At 38.6% G+C, this 19,223-nt stretch overlaps 1 protein-coding gene across 2 annotated transcripts in view; it reads left to right on the forward strand.

Moving 5' to 3' along the window:
- The window catches only part of Spred1 (sprouty related EVH1 domain containing 1), a 63,585-nt gene extending 50,654 nt beyond the window's left edge, over positions 1 to 12,931 (forward strand). For both annotated transcript variants that reach the window (XM_031371428.1, XM_031371429.1), the window contains exons 5-7: positions 3,120 to 3,278; positions 6,652 to 6,753; positions 8,643 to 12,931. In XM_031371428.1, the coding sequence (XP_031227288.1) occupies positions 3,120 to 3,278; positions 6,652 to 6,753; positions 8,643 to 9,290 (909 nt within the window). In that variant the 3' untranslated portion in view covers positions 9,291 to 12,931. The remainder of the gene's footprint in view (positions 1 to 3,119; positions 3,279 to 6,651; positions 6,754 to 8,642) is intronic.
- Positions 12,932 to 19,223: the final 6,292 nt, after the last annotated feature.

Below are 19,223 nucleotides of genomic sequence, written 5' to 3' on the forward strand. Positions count from 1 at the left end.
GAGACAACTAGAATATAGTTTAGAAGTATAACATATAACCTGTTACTCAATTTTTTAGCCAAGTAGAAGTAAAAGATTATCAGATTTACATGAATATTTTGAAAGGATTAAATGTCAAAGCAGAAACCTCGATTTTGAATATTCATTAACTTGTTCAACAGGTACTAAGATCTCTGCCATATTTGTTAGATACAGGATTGTTTGGCAAAGCATCTTCCTGTTCTGAGCACTTTACTGTCTTTGTAATTGCCAGGAAGCTATGGGAAGAACTTACTTTTCTTTTTGGTTTGTTTTGTTTGTTTTGTTTCTTTTTTCTTTTTTCTTTCTTTGTTTTTTTGAAACAGGGTTTCTCTGTATAGCCCTGGCTGTTCTGGAACTCACTCTAGACCTGGCTGACCTCAAACTTAAAAATCCACCTGCCTCTGCCTCCTAAATGCTGGGATTAAAGGCATGGGCCTTCACTGCCTGGCTAGAATTTACCTTTCTTTTATTTGTTTTCTTTTCTTAGACTTTTCTGGTAAAACAATTAAGGTTTTGTTTGCTTTTGTTTCTTAATTCTGGTTTGTGTTTGAATGTCATTTGTAATGCTTTTTCATCCAGATAAGACAGAACATTGGCAGTTTTAATTAAGACAAACTTAATTGAAATAAACACAAAATGTGCCTTGTAACAGGCCTGAGATTGCACAGAGAAAAGATCTTAGGTGCCATGCTTCTGGGCAGGAATAAGACCTAGCTGTCAGAAGTCAAAAGGCTCACGGTTGTTTTACTGTTGAGAGGCAATCAGTCTTAATCTTCTTTAAAAAATTAGATACCATAACCAAAATGACTAAAAAGGCTTTCGTTTACATTAATTGGATAAAATAATCTTCACACTGTGGGTTGTGAATTGTTGGTGTGCTGATTTAGAAAGATGTTACTTTTAATACACTTCTATTTGAGAGTTGTATACCTGCCTGGCTGGCCTTTAGTCTGTGGAAGTGTTTCCATATATTACACACAGCCATCATCTCTTAGACGATCATATAGCTCTAAAAGTTTCCAAAGCTTGTGGGGTTGCATTTTATTAGCTATACTTCACATACATTTTTATTCAAAGTTTCTTAAGCTTTATTTCTTTTTATTCTGTGCATATTGATGTTTTGCTTGCATGTATGTCTCTGAGGGTGTCAGATCCACTGGAACTAGAGTTGTGAGCTGCCAGGGAGGTGCTAGGAATTGAACCCAGGTCCTCTGGAAGAGTGCCAGTGCTTTTAACCCCTGAGCTATCTCTCCAGCCCTTTGTTCAAGTTAAAGTAAAGTGTATCTTGAGCTAGAATCTTAGAAATAGGTTTATCAAAAAGGGTTATATGAAGATTTATATGATAGCAAGAACTATATAACTATTTTTTATTATCTCAAAAATAGATCTATGAACAGTAAATAATCACTGCAAACTTAAAAGTACCTTTAAGCCAAATTAACTTTTCATTGGGATATTTTGTTAGATAAGCTAGGACATGGACTGACTTTTCTGTATTATTATTTTTCAACAGATATTATGTCTTGACATTTTTATATCCCCTCTCTACTGTTTCATCATAACTACTATGTTATGGTTGCTTAAGTAGAATAATCTATTCTAGTGGTGTTTCTAGATAAAAGTCTTAGAAAAGCACATAATTAAAAACTTAAGGGAAACATGGTAGCACACACCCGTAGTCTCAGCCCTACGTACAAGAGGCTGGCAGATCTCCATGAGGTTAAGGCTAGCCTAGATGACATAGTGAGTTCCAGAATACTAGGGCTACATGTTTAGTGAGACCCTGGAGTGTGTGTGAGGAATCTAGTTTATTCCTAATCATAAAAAGCACCCAAGGAGATCTGTTAAACAGAGGAGTAGTTGATTGTGGCCATATCTAAACTGAATGAGCACTAGAAACAGGAGGAGAATGTGTGTGATTACGTTAAGGTGAAAGAATTAGGAAATTTTTTTTGTACTTTATATAATTTTTGACTACTATATATTTGTATATGTTTTTATATATATTTATAATTAAGATTTTGCCTTATTGGATATCATCTTGCCACACATCTTGCCACAAAAAACTGATTTGAGGCTGGGCAGTGGTGGCACATGCCTTTATAACCCCAGCACTTGGGAGGCAGAGGCAGGCGGATTTCTGAGTTAGAGGCTAGCCTGGTCTACAGAGTGAGTTCCAGGGCAGCCGGGGCTACACAGAAACCCTGCCTCGAAAAACCAAAAAAAAATGATGTGTGGTAACTTCAAGGGTGACATTCTTGAGCAAATGCCATACAGTACACTTCTTTTGCTTATAAGATAAAGTTGAACTTTGTTGAACAGCTGTTTCTTTCCCAGTGCATCCCAGTGAACCAGCAGTTAAATGTCTGGGGATTCGGATTCTTAGCTTCCGCTTGCTAGTGTGTACCAGTCTCTTACAGTCTTGTTAGTTGGGACTCTAAGAAGGGCATATAGATAAAACCCAAAAAGTTGTCATGAGAAATGGTGGGACAAAGTCTGAAAGAAGATCAACAAATAGTATAATCTACACTGAAAAGAAATGGAAAAACCTAGGATTTGTTTTATAGTGTGCTACATTACACTTATGTAACATTTATTTTATAGTCATTTTTGTTTGTGACATTTTGGAATGGTGTATTAAATGACTTTCATTCATTAATCTAGTATATTCCCCTATCTAAGTATGATGGTATAAGTGTTTGTAAGGTATCAGCAAGTTCAGGCTCACATTTCATTTAACATGATCATGTACCACTGTTGTTCATGTATTGGTGTAGTTTTTACTGTGTGCTTTTTACTTTTAATTTGTAAATTGTTATATCTATTTGTACTTCCCTCCTAATTTCTTCATCTTCCATGTCTTTGTATTACTCTCAGTATAATTAAAACTCATCATTAGATTTCTACACAACAGAAGCCTTTCATTTCTTTTAATTTGTTATTAATAAGAAAGTCCATTTTGTTCACAAAGTTTGAGTTCTAAATTTCTTCTTATCGTGTACTTTGAGTTCAGGGAATTGCCTTTCATAGTAATGTCAGTGGCATAGAATTACTAATTGTGCTGAAGTATCTTTCTCTGTTGATGTTGTTCCCATCAGACAACTGAAGAGGACACTTCCCGTTCCCTAGTGAAAGATCACTTTTTCCAGCAAGAGACAGTTGTTACCAGTGATCCTTACAGAAGCTCAGACATAAGACCGTTACCCTTTGAGGATCTGAATGCCAGAAGAGTCTACTTGCAAAGCCAAGTCAGCCAGGTGAGAACATCAATACTGTTTACACGTATAGCTTATATAGAAAAGCTGCTGTGCTGCTTAGCACCAAGGCCCTCTGCTCTTTTCCATGTTATGAAACTATATAATGGTTACATAGAGGGAGCCTCAACTTCCATGATTGATTTCAGGAAGACACATGCAGTCTCCATTACAGAGAGCACCATGAGCAAAGGTGTCTGTGAACGGTTAGAAAATCACACATATTAAAAACAAAGGAAAATATGCAGAGAATTGGCACTAGGTCATTGAATGTTCGTACTGTGGAAAACTCCTTGGAGCTTTGTATGGTGTGTTTTTATAAAATTGAGTACATAGTTGTGTGCTGGGTTGTACAAGAAACCAAAGACAACACTGAACATTTTTATACATTGTCAGTTTTACTCAAAAACAATTTGAGACAAGCTTGCCATCTGGATTCGCACGGGCAGTTGGCACTTCTTAGAACAGTTGCTTTAGTCCTTCTCGTTTCTGTTGTCCTGAAGTAGTCAGTAGGTGTAAATAAATAGTATTATGTTGTGATTTTAAGTTTTACTTTTCTGATTGCTAGAGAGTTGAGCAAACTCATATTGAGTTGTCTGGCTTTTTCTTGCTGGTTTGCAAGTATATTCTTGCATTATTTTGGAGCCAAGTCCTTTGTTAGGTAAATGCCTTACAATCTCTTCATTGTTTAGTGTTCTAACAATGTGTCTGTAAGTTAGGTAATATCAGAATTGACCTCCAAAAGTTATGAAATTATGGTGATAAAATGTGATATATAAAGCACTTAGGAAAAAGTATTTTATTAAATAAAGAAAACAATATTATTCCTAGTCTCTTACAATTGAAGTGTTTCCTGATCTCCAAGATTGTAGACAGAACAAGACAGATAATGGTCTCAATTAATAGGAGTTAAATTTAATGGGTTAGTTTCTTTTAACACTATATATTTATTTGTTAAGGGTTAACATACAAAACTATGGGTTTGATAATGATGTTTTCATTTTTACCAAGAGTAAAACAGCATCCACACTTCTGTGGTGGAGCTCCATTGTCCTTATTCCCAACAGAGAATTGATTTGTTAAAGCCTCCCCTATTAGTGCATATTGCCCTGTGTCACAGACCAAGTTTCCCTGTGGGTCTGCTGCTAGTGTTTCAGATATGATGTGTTGCCCTCTTGTCTCTGTGCCTGGATCATTCTCATCTTTACTTTAGAATCCCATCTCTGTAAGAAATGTGGATGTGCAGCAAGTGTAGTAACTGAGCAGCTTGATAACTTTAAGTTTAATTTTAAATTTTTTGTGTGTTTTAAATTTGAATTGTTTTGAATCTGTGCATTAGCTTAGGGAAACTTTGCCATTCATGAAAGTAATATATCTTTCTACTTAGTTCTTCCTCTGTTTCTTTAAACATTTTCTTCAAGAAAAGAGACTGTATGTCAGATTTACTCCTTTGTATTCTATTGCCATTATGAGTGGAATCCCTTTAAAAGCTCCCATCACTAACTTTGAAAAAGCACCTTTTCTGATTTTTCAACTGATAAATTATCCTAAAGATTATAGAAATAGTATGTAATTTCCAATGTTTTCAAAAGCATCACTTAACTGAGGTGCATCTTTTAACATCATTGTTAAAAGAGTGAAAAACCACCATTGCCCATTTGTCTTTTCATTTACACATTACATGAGAGAACAATATCTGTTTTATTGATCCATTTATCTGGATAGTTGCAGAATGTGTATGTGTTTATATGGGTGTGTACGTGTGATTTTTGAGATAGTAAAATAGGGATAATAGGTGAAAATGGACATTTGCACTTTTAAAAGACTATTCCTACAAAAAATTTACAGGAAATTTGGGGATTTTGTTTTCTTGTAGCACTGTGGACTGAGACCAGGGCTTGGTATAGCTCGGCACATGCTTTGCCTCAGAGCTGTAGCCCCAGCCATTAAGAATATGCACTTAGTATTTAACTTGAGGTCATTATACTAAGCCAAAGAGTTTTTCTCTTAATTCCTTCTCTATAATGCTCTTCTATTTACTGTTGTTTCAGTTTTAGTTTCATTTTCAGATTACACTTTTATTAAATGTGACAAGGTTTGGATCAGAATGTTTCAGTGCAAACAATAAAAAGAAAACAGAATGACTGAAACACTGATAATGATGATTGCATTGGGAGTTCTAAAAAGTAATTCCAATAAAATTCTAATAAAATTTTAACCATAATGTTTCCATTCTTAAATGTTCTTTACAACTCAAGCTAAGAAATCTGTCAGGACATTGACTGCCCTCCTGATTTTTTAAAAACATAATTCAGCCAGGCAGTGGTGGCGCATACCTTTGATCCCAGCACTTGGGAGGCAGAGGCAGGTGGATTTCTGAGGCCAGCCTGGTCTACAGAGTGAGTTCCAGAACAGCCAGGGCTACACAGAGAAACCCTGTCTTGAAAAAAACAAGAAAAAAATAAAAATGTAATTCATATACCAAAAAATTACTCTTTTTAAGGTAGTTACCATTTGGTGTTTTGATAATATTTACATGATTGCGCAATCAACACTACTCAATCCCAGAGCACTTCCATCACTCCGGTTAGCCCATCAGAGTTGTTGTCCCATCCCCCACTTCTCTATGTCAGCCGCCACTGTTGTGACACGTGTTGATGCTGATTCCTGTTGCTGAAGAAGACTTCCCACACAGTTCTTCTCCTGGTGTGCTGTGTTATTTATCAGTCAGCAGTTGACAGATACTTGTTGATCTGACAGGATTTTACTTTGTAGTCCAGGCTAGACTAGTACTCCCATTTTGTAGGCCAGGTTGTTTTTAGTGATCCTCTGTCAGAAGCCTTCAAAGTGTTGGGGTTACAGGCATGGCTGCCATACCTACTTTCTGCCTTGTTTGTTTATTGCTAAATTAGATTTTTGAATGCACTTTTTTACAACAATAATGTTCAAAAGTAAAATGGGGAAGAAATGATTCTGCCTTTCTTTTTTTTTTAAGATTTCTTTATTTTGTGTGTATGAATATTTCGCCTACATGTATGTTGTATATCACATGCATGTTTGGTGCCTGTGGAGGTCAGAAAAGAGCTTGGATCCCTAGAACTCAGTTACAAATGGCTATGAGCCATCATGTGAGTGCTGCGGACCAGATCCAGGTCCTCTGCAAGAGTAGCAAGTGCTCTTTAGCCATTGAGCTATCTCTCCAGCGCCTTACCCGTTCTGCTTTTTATTAAAAGAGGGCTTTGGTGGGGAGGGGTATTGAGCATGGGAGCTGGTTAGACATGACTTTATAGTTTTGAAATGTATATTATACTTGTTTTTGTTGAAAGTAGGAAATATATACTACTGTCACTTACTATAGAAATTATTGGAATTTTAGATACCATTCAGTCAGCAAGGCCTAGACATTCAGAGCCGAAGTATGGAATATGTACAGCGACAAATATCTAAGGAATGTGGGAGCCTAAAGTCCCAAACTAGGGTAAGTAATGTTCATTTATCTCCTGGTCTGAAATGCTGCAGTTTAGCATCCAAGAGTAATTTCATCCAAGAGTGTATCTGCCGCATCTGTATGCCTAAATTCCATTCAATCTGAGTGGCTTTTGAATTGCATCATCAGGTAGGACAAACAGGAACTGAAATGTTGTTAATTTAGCTCATGCATCCTTCCCCTAAACAGAATAACACGCACCTGCAGCCAAGAGTCCCAAAGGTTTATTCTGCTCCAACATTTACTCTTATACTCTTAAGTCCTAGCTAAGTTTAGCTGTCATCACACCAAAGTGTGTGTGACCCTTGGGAAATGATTCATCTTGAGACAAAATTCCTCTCCAGCTGTGAACCTGTGGAACCAGATAGAAGATAGCTTCTAGAATACAATGTTAGGAAAGCATAGGGTAGAGATAGTCCCATTACAGGAGTGAGAGTCTGAAATGGAGATGTCATAGGAATATCATCCTCAGGAAGGCAGAACCATAATAAGCATTTCATTCCATCTTAGGACTTGGAATTAACCATCTTTGGTTTTGTGTTTGTCCTTTTTTGCTCTTGATTTGGTAGTCCTCCGTCCTTCTGCTTCACCCCACCCCCCACCCCCCCACCCCCGTATCACTGCTGCCTTCAAGGTCATAGAACACCAAAGCATTCATGGTCTACTGAAATAAGAGACTAGCCTTCCCTCTGAAACTGCAGAAGATAGCTCTGCCTTCAGAGTCAGGCTTCTTTACTGGAGATATAGGGCATGCCTCGAGCCATACAGTGCTCTTGGCATGTTTTGAAGAGAGCCAGAGATCCAGCCGTCGTCTTCTTCTTGTCCTGGCTGCTTTTGTCCATGTTGGCAGCATTTTGCTTTATCCAGCTGTGTGCCTGGTATCCTCTCCACTTCCCTAGTGTTTATAATTAAAGTTACACTGGAGATTATCCAATCGCTTAGCAAGTCCTTCAGTTTGTCCTTGTGTGTGTGCTCGAGACACACACACACACACACACACACACACACACACACACGATATTATAAGCAACATGAGGAGAAGTGCCACAGCTTCGGCAGTTTTAAATATCTTTATATCCAAGTGTACCAAACATGACTGATTTTGCCACTTCCGTTTTTCTTCTCCCAGTGTCCAGTAGTATGCTCTGTTTTCAGAGTCCTCAGCAGGAGAACCTTCTAGGCCAGATTCTTCCTGTGGTTTCTCTGAGGCTCTGATACATATCACAACACACTTTTAGTTAAAAACTATTATCGGTTTCTACATTTTCAAAGCTGTATTACAGTGGCACCCAGCTTCTTGGCACTAAAAATTTGTGAAACAGAACCAGTGGGATAAGTAGATGGAGCTTCTGTTTTAAGGAATTGGCTCATCCAGTAATGTTATACAAATCCAAAATCTAGTCCAGGTCTCATGGCACAGACCTACAAGCCCAGCTACTCGAGGCTGTGGCAAAAGGCATGAGAGCACAGGCCCGGCTTGATAGCCTCATGAGACCTTATCTTAAAATACAAAGGGCAAAGAGAGCTACCTGATACAGCTCAATGGTAGACTACGTATTTTGCAGGCATAAGGTTCTAGGTTTAATCTCCAGTACTAGAGAGAAATATGAAATATGCAGGATAAGCCATTAGGATGGAGATGAGGGAAAAACTGGAGCCTGCAGCCAAGTGCACCCTGCTGGCAGAACTTCATCTTGCTATACAGGGAGATAGTCTTTGTTTTAGGTGTCATCTGATTGGATATGGTCCACCAACTGAAGTGTTGCTCTCATTTAAAACTGTCACAGAGCTCCTTGAATGAATCCCTAGGTAGCGTCACTCTACCAAGTTGACATAAAATTAGCCACCATAGTCCTTACTGCAATTTTTATCTTATCTAGGTCCCTTTGAAGTCAATCAGACATGTCAGCTTTCAAGATGAGGATGAGATTGTTAGAATAAATCCTCGAGATATCTTAATACGTCGGTATGCAGACTACAGACATCCGGACATGTGGAAAAATGACTTGGAGAGAGATGATACTGACTCCAGTGTTCCATTTTCTAAACAAGACAGTAAAAAGTCAGACTATCTCTACCACTGTGGGGATGAGACTAAGTTAAGTTCTCTGAAAGACTCTGTGGTATTTAAGACACAGCCTCCCTCGTTAAAATTTAAGTCAAAACGAAGAAAAGAGGATGGGGAACGTTCTCGCTGCGTGTACTGCCAGGAAAGGTTTAATCATGAAGAAAATGGCAGGGGGAAATGCCAGGATGCTCCAGATCCTGTTAAAAGATGCATATATCAAGTTAGTTGCATGCTCTGTGCTGAGAGCATGCTATATCATTGTATGTCAGACTCAGAGGGAGACTTTTCTGACCCTTGTTCGTGTGACACTAGCGATGACAAGTTCTGCCTAAGGTGGTTAGCCCTGGTAGCTCTGTCTTTCATTGTACCGTGTATGTGCTGCTACGTCCCTTTGAGAATGTGCCATCGCTGTGGTGAGGCATGTGGGTGCTGTGGTGGGAAACATAAGGCTGCTGGGTGAAGCAGTCCAGGGCCAGCATGAGCTTAAACCTTCATCTCCAGGAATTAGCTAACTTGGATTTGTGGAAGCTGTTGGCAAGCAATATGGAATCTTGCCTGGTATCATTGGGGCCATGCGTGGAGGAAGCAGAACTCGTCAGTTCTTGTGATTTACAGATGCCAGCCATGCCTGTCTCCCTGAGTGCATGGCGTGTTCTGGGACAGATCACAGAGCATTTTCAGAAGGAAGTCATTTCTGGTTATTGACTACAAAAGGTCAACATAGAATAGGATCCAACTAAAAGGGATTAATTTTGGCATTTTCATATTTATGCACTAGGTGATGGGACTTTTTAAAGATTTGAATTCTTTAGGACATTAACTAAAAAGTGCACTAAGGGACAGTGATTTCAGTACAAAAAAGTTAGTACTTGGGAAATTAAAAGAGATAAAACAAGTACAACTAAATCATTAGTTGTTTTTTGAAAGCAGTTTTATGTATAAATAACAAATGTTTATATTTAACTAAATGTAAGGTACGAACTATGACATATTAAACTTTTCTTGCCCTTCCTAGTTCTGAGGTAGATGTGCACAGATCTGCCACCACATTCCATATGTGTTGAGTATTTAACTCATCTAGTTAATAACGTTTGTATCCATGTGAAAGATTTGGTAAGTTCATCCTCATTTCTCTTTGGCTGCAGTTTATATTGAGTTATATCTGTACATTCTGGAAATCTAAAATCTTTAAAATAATCTAATAGCCTTGAGTGACCAACTTTTTTTTAAAGCACAGATGTAATTGTCTAATGTTCTGATGGAAATGTAACACTTATTTTTATATAAAGAGACTGAGTAAACAGAAGAAATTGAGGGTTCCTTTAGTTGTTTTGTTTCTGTGGTATTCAGCCAGCAAGTTGTTTTCTTTCAGAGTTTCCTCCTTCAAAGAACTTAACTGCATTTATAAACCTTTTACAAGGCAGAAGCGTTAACTGGATAGTTAGTGTGAAACAGTTTCCGCTCGAGATCTCCATTTATCATTCTGCTAAGCCAGAGTGCGCACAGCTGTCTCACTGATTTTCTGAGCTCAGCCCTCTGTGCTTACTACTCACATAGCAAAGGTAATGCCTTTCAGTTGCATTTTATTATACTTCAGGAGCAGAGTTACTTTGCATTAACACGTGTGCAGAGCTCTCGCAGGAAAGTATTTAATCCACCATTGTGAATGGAAATCTTTAATATCACATTCCTGTCGCAGAGCATTTGTATTATGGGATGTTTGATTACAAAGTAGTGTATGATATGCTCCAGCAAACAGGTTAAAAAAACTTTGAGGTCAATTGGTTTTTTTGTTTGTTTGTTTGTTTTTTAAAGTGATACTATTAAAACTCTTGGGAGTGATTCTTTCAAAATACTCCCTCAGGAAAGAAAGCTAAGCAGTGTGCCTTTTTGCCTTTTTGTTTTTTTAAAATGGCTTAAAGTTTCTGAAGTGATAAAAAATGAAAATCACACTACCATTTGAAGTCCATTCTGCAGGTTTTGAGTGTCATTTCTGTACAGTCCATTTTCTGTGTCACACTTCGGCTTATGTTAGCTTTCTTCTTTTGCCCCAGGTCAAACTGAACAATGTATATATAACACTATCTGTCTGTAAAATACTTTTTTTAAGAAAACATTTATATTTATATGACAGCTTGAACTGACAACATTATGTATATAGATCATCTTGAAGTATTATTTCACATTGAAAAGAAGAAAAATATATTGATAACTATAGATGTTATGAAGAAGAGGCTATTTCTAGTTTTGTACTAAAAATCAATTGGATGAACTAAATCCAGAAACGGACACTGTGGCAGCAATTTCCGGTCTTATTTTTACTGTTCCTATATTGGAGGCTGCTACACAGATAGATGATCTTCACCCTTGGCGTTTTCAGATAAACTTGGTTTCCTAGGGCAGACTGTTAACTTTCAAAATTCCTTTTTATTGCTGAAATAGAATACTGGGTTTCCTTGTGAATGATTATTCATATTTGTAAGTTCTGGGTTTATAATTCAGGTTGGATCAAGGTGTGAATAGCTAAAGAAAATAGCTTGCTGGCAATATAGGAAATGCCATGGAAATGAACTGTGTATATACTTCTGAGAAGAACAAAATTAATCATTTTTTTTTCTGTTAAGCACTAGTCACTATAGTGCATCTCCTGGTTCTGTATTTTATACTCAACGTACATGCTTTAATATTTTAATGTTTGTGCATTAATATTTCAGTTTGTTTAACCACTTTGCTGCTAAGATTTTGCCATCCCGTTCCCATTTTTTCCTTTACAATTTTAAACATTTCTCTTCATTAAAAACTATGATAATGAAATTGTTTTTTTTAACCTTGGATTTTTGTAATTAGCACACATGAATTCAAGCCAGTCCAGAAAAGAAACTGATGATACAACGTTAGTGAGTCCCGTTGTGAATTAGATGGACAGTTTAATCCAATTCCAAACATGTGCAGGTGGATTCAAGGATGGTTTCTTGTTCGCTGTACAGATTTGACGCTGCCATTGGACATTTTCTTTAAAACTTCTCTTGTTGTCTAAAGTTTAAGGAGATGGCATAACAAAACTGGTAAAGTAAAAGTAAATATCGGAAATGAAATTATCTTAGTGGCATGACCAGAAAATTCTCCTCCTGTTGGGCTTGTTTGCTCAGACTCAGTAGTTCTCAAAGGTTGCTTGCAGCTTACAGGAAGCCTTTGATTTCTTGAGCAGGAATGCTTGTGGAGCTGCATTGCCACCTGCTGGATGGTTTTAGACCAGCACAGAAAGATGGCGATGGTGTCGCCCAGTAAAGAAGGGCTGCTTAGGGTGGCCACTGCCCACCAGAGAAATCAGGGGCGAGAAACAGCTCTAAGGAATGTAAATAAGTCTTTCCCCAAATGCATATGGTTGCTGCAAGAACTTAAGCACTTTTTTTTCTTACACATCCTGCTTTAAAATATTTATTGAAACTTGGAATTGGCAATCAAACTTACGTACTGAAGCATTTATACAACCAGTTTCTTGAACTGAGAAGCCATTACCAAAATGGTATTCCTGTTTTCTTCCCAGTACCAGTCAGGGAGAATTTTTTCTTTAAAACAAAAAACAGCAACAACAACAACAAAAAACAAAACAAAACATAATTACCTGTATTTTATCATGACAACTCCAGAGTGTGTATGTTTCTGAGTAGATGTTGATGAGGCAGGACTTAAAATTTAAAGAGAAAAACTTGAAACTACCTATTTTCATTGGTTATTCAGCAGTGCCTAAAATGAGCTTGTGAAATAATACAAATGCACTTTGAATTCATGTGTATAGTGCCATCTAATTCCTTGGGTGAACCTTGCTTTTCTTCTCCCTCTCTCCCGTAACTAAGTGGCACACAGGCATTTCTTAGTGTTCATGTCAGTCTTCAGTACAGAGAACATGGTGGAGAGACTTTTATGGATCTTTTTTCTGTTAAAATTGAATGTCTAATTATATTTGAAACATGTAACTTGGATTAATGTGTTTTAAAGTAATTTTAATTGTAGTCCAACAGTGCATTGAGCAAGTGTTAACTTTTCTGAAAAATAACGTGGAGAACTTTAGTTAACCGATAAAACCAATTCATCACTAAATGTCGCTCTTACTCTTGATTTGATCCAGATCGCATTTCTGCGTCTTAACAGAAAACACCAAAAGGTTGCTAATAAATGATAGTCAAGCCATAGGTGAGTCAAACAGAAAATATTAAAAATATCCGCACACAGACAAGCAGAGATGATTTATACAAACCAAAATGTAGGTGGGGAGGGAAGGAAAATTATAGGGGGCTTTAAGCTACCAGTTACCTAGCAGCTGGGCAATTAGAAACCTCTCAGTTGCTTTGGTACACTGTTATCCATTGCTCCCAAAAGCTAAACTTGCAAAAGTTTTTAGTTTTTTTTTTTTTTTTTTTAATTTTTTTCAAGAATTACCTAGTTGAAAGCCTTTGTATTAAAGATGCACAGGTTTTTGTGTGAACAGGGTTTTTTTTGTGAACAAGTGAGTAGTACATTTTGCTGTTTTCTTGACCTCAGAAGTGCCTCACTTGTATATTACCCCCTGCCCCCAATTAGGAGCCTGACCTGCATCTTTCTAACAAGCAGTGGAAGCCCGCTTAACTCCTTCCTGTCCTAGTGCATCTCCCCACGTAGAGCCAACTAGCTGAGAGTTGTGAGTAGAATGTAAATATGCACACATGAGTTTGTAACTGCTTTTGTTTCGTCATATCATGTAATTGGACGTATCAGATGGTAGACTATTTGTTTCAGTGATTTCTCCTCCCCTGGAATTACCTGATTAAACCAAATCGTGAAATTTAAAAGGGCTTTTCTCACTTCTTCAGAGCATATCCTAGCTGTGTAAGATCCTAGTCACTGGAGAAGAAAGCAGTGATGGGAACTGGGTGCTTGCATCTGAATGTGGTTTCATTCTGCAGAGCTGTATTCGCTACAGTTTGACTTCATCACCTCACCCTTGATTCCAGATAATTGTTAGTTGCCAGTTTACACAGTTCCTACTTTGTATCCATGCTGCAGCTGCAACAATTAGCTACCTTAAGGATGTGTGGCAAATGTTTAACAGACTGAAACATTCTGTCCATGTGTGCATGGCACTAGCCAACTAGCCTTTGTAATACAGTGAAAACAAGGACAAAACTGTAAGGGCAGAATCAAATTGTGATAACATCTTATACCCAAACAGTGCTTTTAGATTATTGTGTTACAGTTGTAGTCATTCCAAGAATGAACTATACCCTGGTCACGTATGGCACATAATTGTGATTATTTATAGGCTTTCAGAAAGTTACTTATGTTGTTCACATTAAGTCAGTACCAAGCTTAAGAACAGTTTTATAGCAGGGAAGTTGAATAGGGCATCAATACAGTGATATATGCAACAGCATTGCTTACGGGGACAGACGGATGGCATCCTCTATGGCTAAGGGTGCTTGCTAACTCTTCTGGGTGACCTGAGTGTTGTCCAGCACCCATTCAGGATCTTCACAGTGACATGTAATTTCAGTTCTAGGGGATCCAATATGCTCTCTGATTATGGAGGTCACATACACACATGGCATATATTCATACAGATACCTGCACATAAATAATTAAAAATCAGTGAATGTATCAGTGAAATAGCTAGAGTGAGTTCATTTGAAATTAACTGCTTTGAGATCTGAGTTAGATCCTTGAAATAAATGATGATTCAAAAATCCATATGTAATATTAAGTCTAGTAAAATAGCTAGAGCTTTTTTGTTTTTGTCACTTAATCCTTACTTAATTTATGGGTCTGTGCTTTCCTAAGAAATAGGTTTAGATTTGAGAGATTTAAGAAGTCCTCCTAGGGAACGCCCTGGTTGCTACCACATTTCATCTGACTCTAGAGTCTTGGTGCAGTTTTGCCTGTGTATGATGGCTTCACATACACTTCACAGGATAGGAACAGTTACGTGAAATCAAGTGCTTACTTTACCCTACAATTAGATCATAAGGGAATCTTTTTTGGTTTTTTTCGAGACAGGGTTTCTCTGTGTAACCCTGGCTGTCCTGGAACTCACTCTGGCCTCGAACTCAGAAATCTGCCTGCCTCTGCCTCCCAAGTGCTAGGATTAAAGGCTTGCACCACCACTGCCCAGCTGGGAATCATATTTTATATTCATCTTTACTTCATTTCTGGACCCCTTTTCAGCCATCTTACGGAGGCACAGAGAGTCCATTAAGAATGAGAGCATTGAATTGCAGTAGAGCATTGGAAGATCCTGGAGGCCTGGCCGCTTGCTCTGCCAGGTCCCTCACTGTGAAGCGCTCTTCACTGGTGATGTTTCCTTACAGGGATTCTTTCTCACTGAAGCCATAGCAGGCACTTCCCCATGAAACCAAGGAAGAGCATTATCTCAAGTGAGTCACTCACTGCTCCTCAAAGAATGGTGGGCCATTCCTATGTCAGCTCTCTCAGAAGCCTGTCCTTGGATCCAGGTTTCTAGTGGGGGGTTACTGCTTAAACATGGCAAAATTACTGTCCCTCTTTCCTCAAAGTTAATGTCTGTACTAAGGAAATAACTTTTTTTTAAAGATTTATTTTTATTTATTTTATGTGTACACTGTAGCTGTATAGATGGCCGTGAGCTATCATGTGTGGCTGCTGTTGATTTCAGGACTTCTGCTGGCCCTGCTGGCTCCAGCCCACTGGCTCTGGCCCCGCTCGCTCCTGCGTAATTTACTGTAGCTGCCTTCAGATGGACCAGAAGAGGGTGTCAGATCTCATTAAGGGTGGTTGTGAGCCACCATGTGGTTGCTGGGATCCGGACTCAGGACCTTCGGAAGAGCAGTCAGTGCTCTTACCTGCTGAGCCATCTCGCCAGCCCAGGAAATAACTTTTAACAGCTAAGAGGCTATGTAAGAGTCAGAATGAAGGGCAGGACCAATTGGAGATTTGCCTGACTTTCTTGTTACTTGTTAACTCATTGCCCGGTGGGAACTGTCACCTTAAGTTTCTGTAAGGTTGTGTCACAGATCTTTGTATCCTCCATACTTTCTTCCCTACTTTTTCCTGCTTTAAAGATATTTCTTCAACTTAATCTGTGGAAGAATTCATAAAAAGTAATTTTAGTGATAAATTTTACACATAGGCGCACGCACGTGCGTGCACACACACACACACACACACGGCCTCACCTCCTGTTCCTAGAAAGGCTACATCAATACAAAACACACAGCTGTTGCGCCAAAAAGAATATGAATAATTTATTCTTAGCCAAGTATGAGTGAATATGGCCTAGGAACATGGATTCAGGTTACCTTGAATGACACATTCTGCTGCATAGTCTGTTGCATAGACTTTTATGGTCACAGAACAAGTCAGTCATAAATGCAGTCCCCACATACACTCGAGGGTACCTTGGGCAGATGCATTATAGTGGAAGGACACCATTGCTAAAGGAAAGGTCTCACATGCTGTATGATGACTTTTTTTTTTTTAAGCTTCATGGTAGAATAATGATCCGATCTAAATTAGTACGTTCCAAAGGTTTTACCTGATTGACAAAAGGAGGACATGGAGGAGGCATGATAAAATTGTTAACTAAAGGAATTCTGGGTAGCCCAAGGTAATTCTGATTCCTGGTCTGCAACATTATAAGTCTTCATAATGACAAAATTCTAGTTAGTTTGTAGAATCTGTAACAGGGATGTGGCTTCTTCAAGGAATGTCAGATCATACTAAGAAGGCCTTTTGTGGAAAGTCAGTGGTTTTACTCTGCCTTACAATGTAAAAGAACAATTCATGAGCTTCCTGCTAATAAGCAAATCTTATTCAACTATGAAAGCAACATATTTCTAAATTACGTGGTGTTCTTAACAAGAAGAAAATGGGGGCTTAAGAATGGTTACTTAAGGAGATGCTGGGGCATCATTGGGTTCAGTCAAATTACGGTAATGTAAGGTTTCTTTATATAAGGATGCCCCGTTTAACAGGTCCAAGGAAGTTTACATATTTGTGCAAGACCATTGAGTTGCATCATAACAACCTGCATTAAATTTAACTCAACTACCCAAGTGTGTCTCTTCCAGAAAGTTAAGGATGCTCCAGTTCTCAGTGATTGCCCTCATCTCTCAGACCTTTGTCCTTGCTCTTCTCTGCCTCGATGGACCGCTCGCTGCACCACTACCCATCCAGTTGGTCATCACCCTGAGCCTTGCACTGAGATGGGAGTGGTGTAAGGCTCAGGGATGCACAGCTCCCATCTCAGAACAAGGCTCGGGTGTGCACAGCTCCCACCAGCACAGCCTCTGGTGTGCACCATTCCCATCGCTTTCCAGGCTCAGGTGTTTGGGGATTTTTGTTGGTTTTGTTTTTCGTTCTTCTCCACTTATGTAAGTGCTTCTTCCATTCTTTGACCCCTGCCTTACCCACAATGACACTGAAGCAATGTTAAAATATTCAATAGGAAATCTCAATTCAATATTCCAAAGGAAATCTGTGCAGGACTGGAGAGATGGCTTTGGGTTAAGAGCACTATAAAGAGTCTAGGTGTGTTCTCCGCCTCCTGCATCAGGCCACACACAATTCACTGTAATTCTAATTCCACAGGATTCAACATCATCTTCTGACTTTTGTGGCTACCTATATATACATGCATATAGATTTCATACAGACACATACACATAAATAAAATTAAATCCTGACTTCAGTATTAAGGCCTCTAAAAGAATTACGTAGAAGCAGGGTGAGTCTGCCATGTTTGTGCAGTGCCTTAGGTTCTAACGAAGAGGCCTCTATTTGCTTCCTGGTCAGAGTGCATCCTCAAGTCTATTGTGCTTAGTAAATGTGGATACCATCCATTACTTCCTGCAGCTTGATCTGGGATTGATTAAAATCATTTTCCTTTGGAAGGAGAAGGTTATTAAAAGTTTGTGCTTCTGAGAATGAGCTCACTGTCCTGAGCACGAGGGGCAGGCACTCCCAACAACCTGTCTACTGCTCTGTCCTGTGTGTTATCTTAGACTATCTCCTTAATGTCTGAAGCCCTTTCCTTCTAGTGAATGGTTCTTTTCTTAGGCTTTTAATTTGTTCCCTGCCCGATGGTTAATCTTAGTTGTCAGCTTTATCATCTAGATTTCGAGGATCTAGAATCTCCATGGAAAGGAGCCTCAGGAGTAACTGAGGTGGGAAGGCCCACCCTAACTGGGTAGAATCACTCTATGGTCCCAGACTGCATAAAAGGGGGAAAGCTAGCTAGGCTCCAGCATTTACTCATCTCCCTCTACTTCCTGATGCAGAGAAAGTGTGATCAGCTGCCACAAGCTCCTCTGCTGTGACTGCACCACCAAGATGAACTGTATCCTTGAATTCTTGAGCCAGAGTTTCTCAAAGTTAAAAAAAAAAAAAAAAAAGGAAAGAAAGGAGAAAAAATGGGACTGGAGAGGTGGGTGAGAGTGCTTGCTGCTCTTGGAGAGGACCTGGGTTCAGCTTAATCTGTCTGTACCTTCAGTTTTAGGAGACCTGACACCCTCTTTTGGTCTTTGCAGACACTGTACAAACATGGGAATATAATATACGTACATATATACATACGTACATACGTACATACATACATACATGCAAGGAAAACAAATCTTTAAAACTGTAGAAGATACTGTATTTTCATATATTCATAGAAAATATTTAAATGAATATATTGGGCAATAAAATAAATTTCAAAAGACTTGGCTATAGGTACTTATCTCAGTGAAGTTAAATATTTAAGAAACATTAAAAGGCTTACTCACTTGCCCTGTGAAGCTAGGCATGGTGGCACATACCAGGAATTTCAGGTCTTGTACAGGAAAATATGAGGCTGAGGCAGGAGAGTCCCTAGAAGCTCATGAGCCAGATAGCCTGGCATCTACAATGGAAAAATAACATCAAAAAAGATTGTTTCAAATAAGGTAGAAAATGGGAACAGACACTTGATGTTGACTTCTGACCTCTATACACTGTGGTACTTGGGCACCCATACAGGAACACATATATGCACATGCAGAAGAAACATTAAAATGCAAGAAAACACTGCAAAATAATATGTTTTTAGTAAATTATAATAAGACTTATTAATAAAAAATTTAAGATTAGAGGTGTGGAGATGGTTCAGTGGGAGCTCAGAATTAGTGCTTTGTGGGCTGCAGAGTTACCCAGCACTACTCCATGGTGGATGCACAATTCAAAGCTCCCAGTCAACACAAATGCACATTCCATGATGCCACCAGCCTAATGAGCTGAATTCTATACCCAGGACCCACATGGTAGAACTGGTCTCTGACTACCATAGTTAGGCCATAATGTGTGTGCGCACCTATACACATATATGCACACAAACACAATAAATTGTAAAAAAAAAAAAAAAAAA

This window comes from Mastomys coucha, unplaced genomic scaffold, assembly GCF_008632895.1.
Source record: "Mastomys coucha isolate ucsf_1 unplaced genomic scaffold, UCSF_Mcou_1 pScaffold15, whole genome shotgun sequence".
NCBI lineage: Eukaryota > Metazoa > Chordata > Mammalia > Rodentia > Muridae > Mastomys > Mastomys coucha.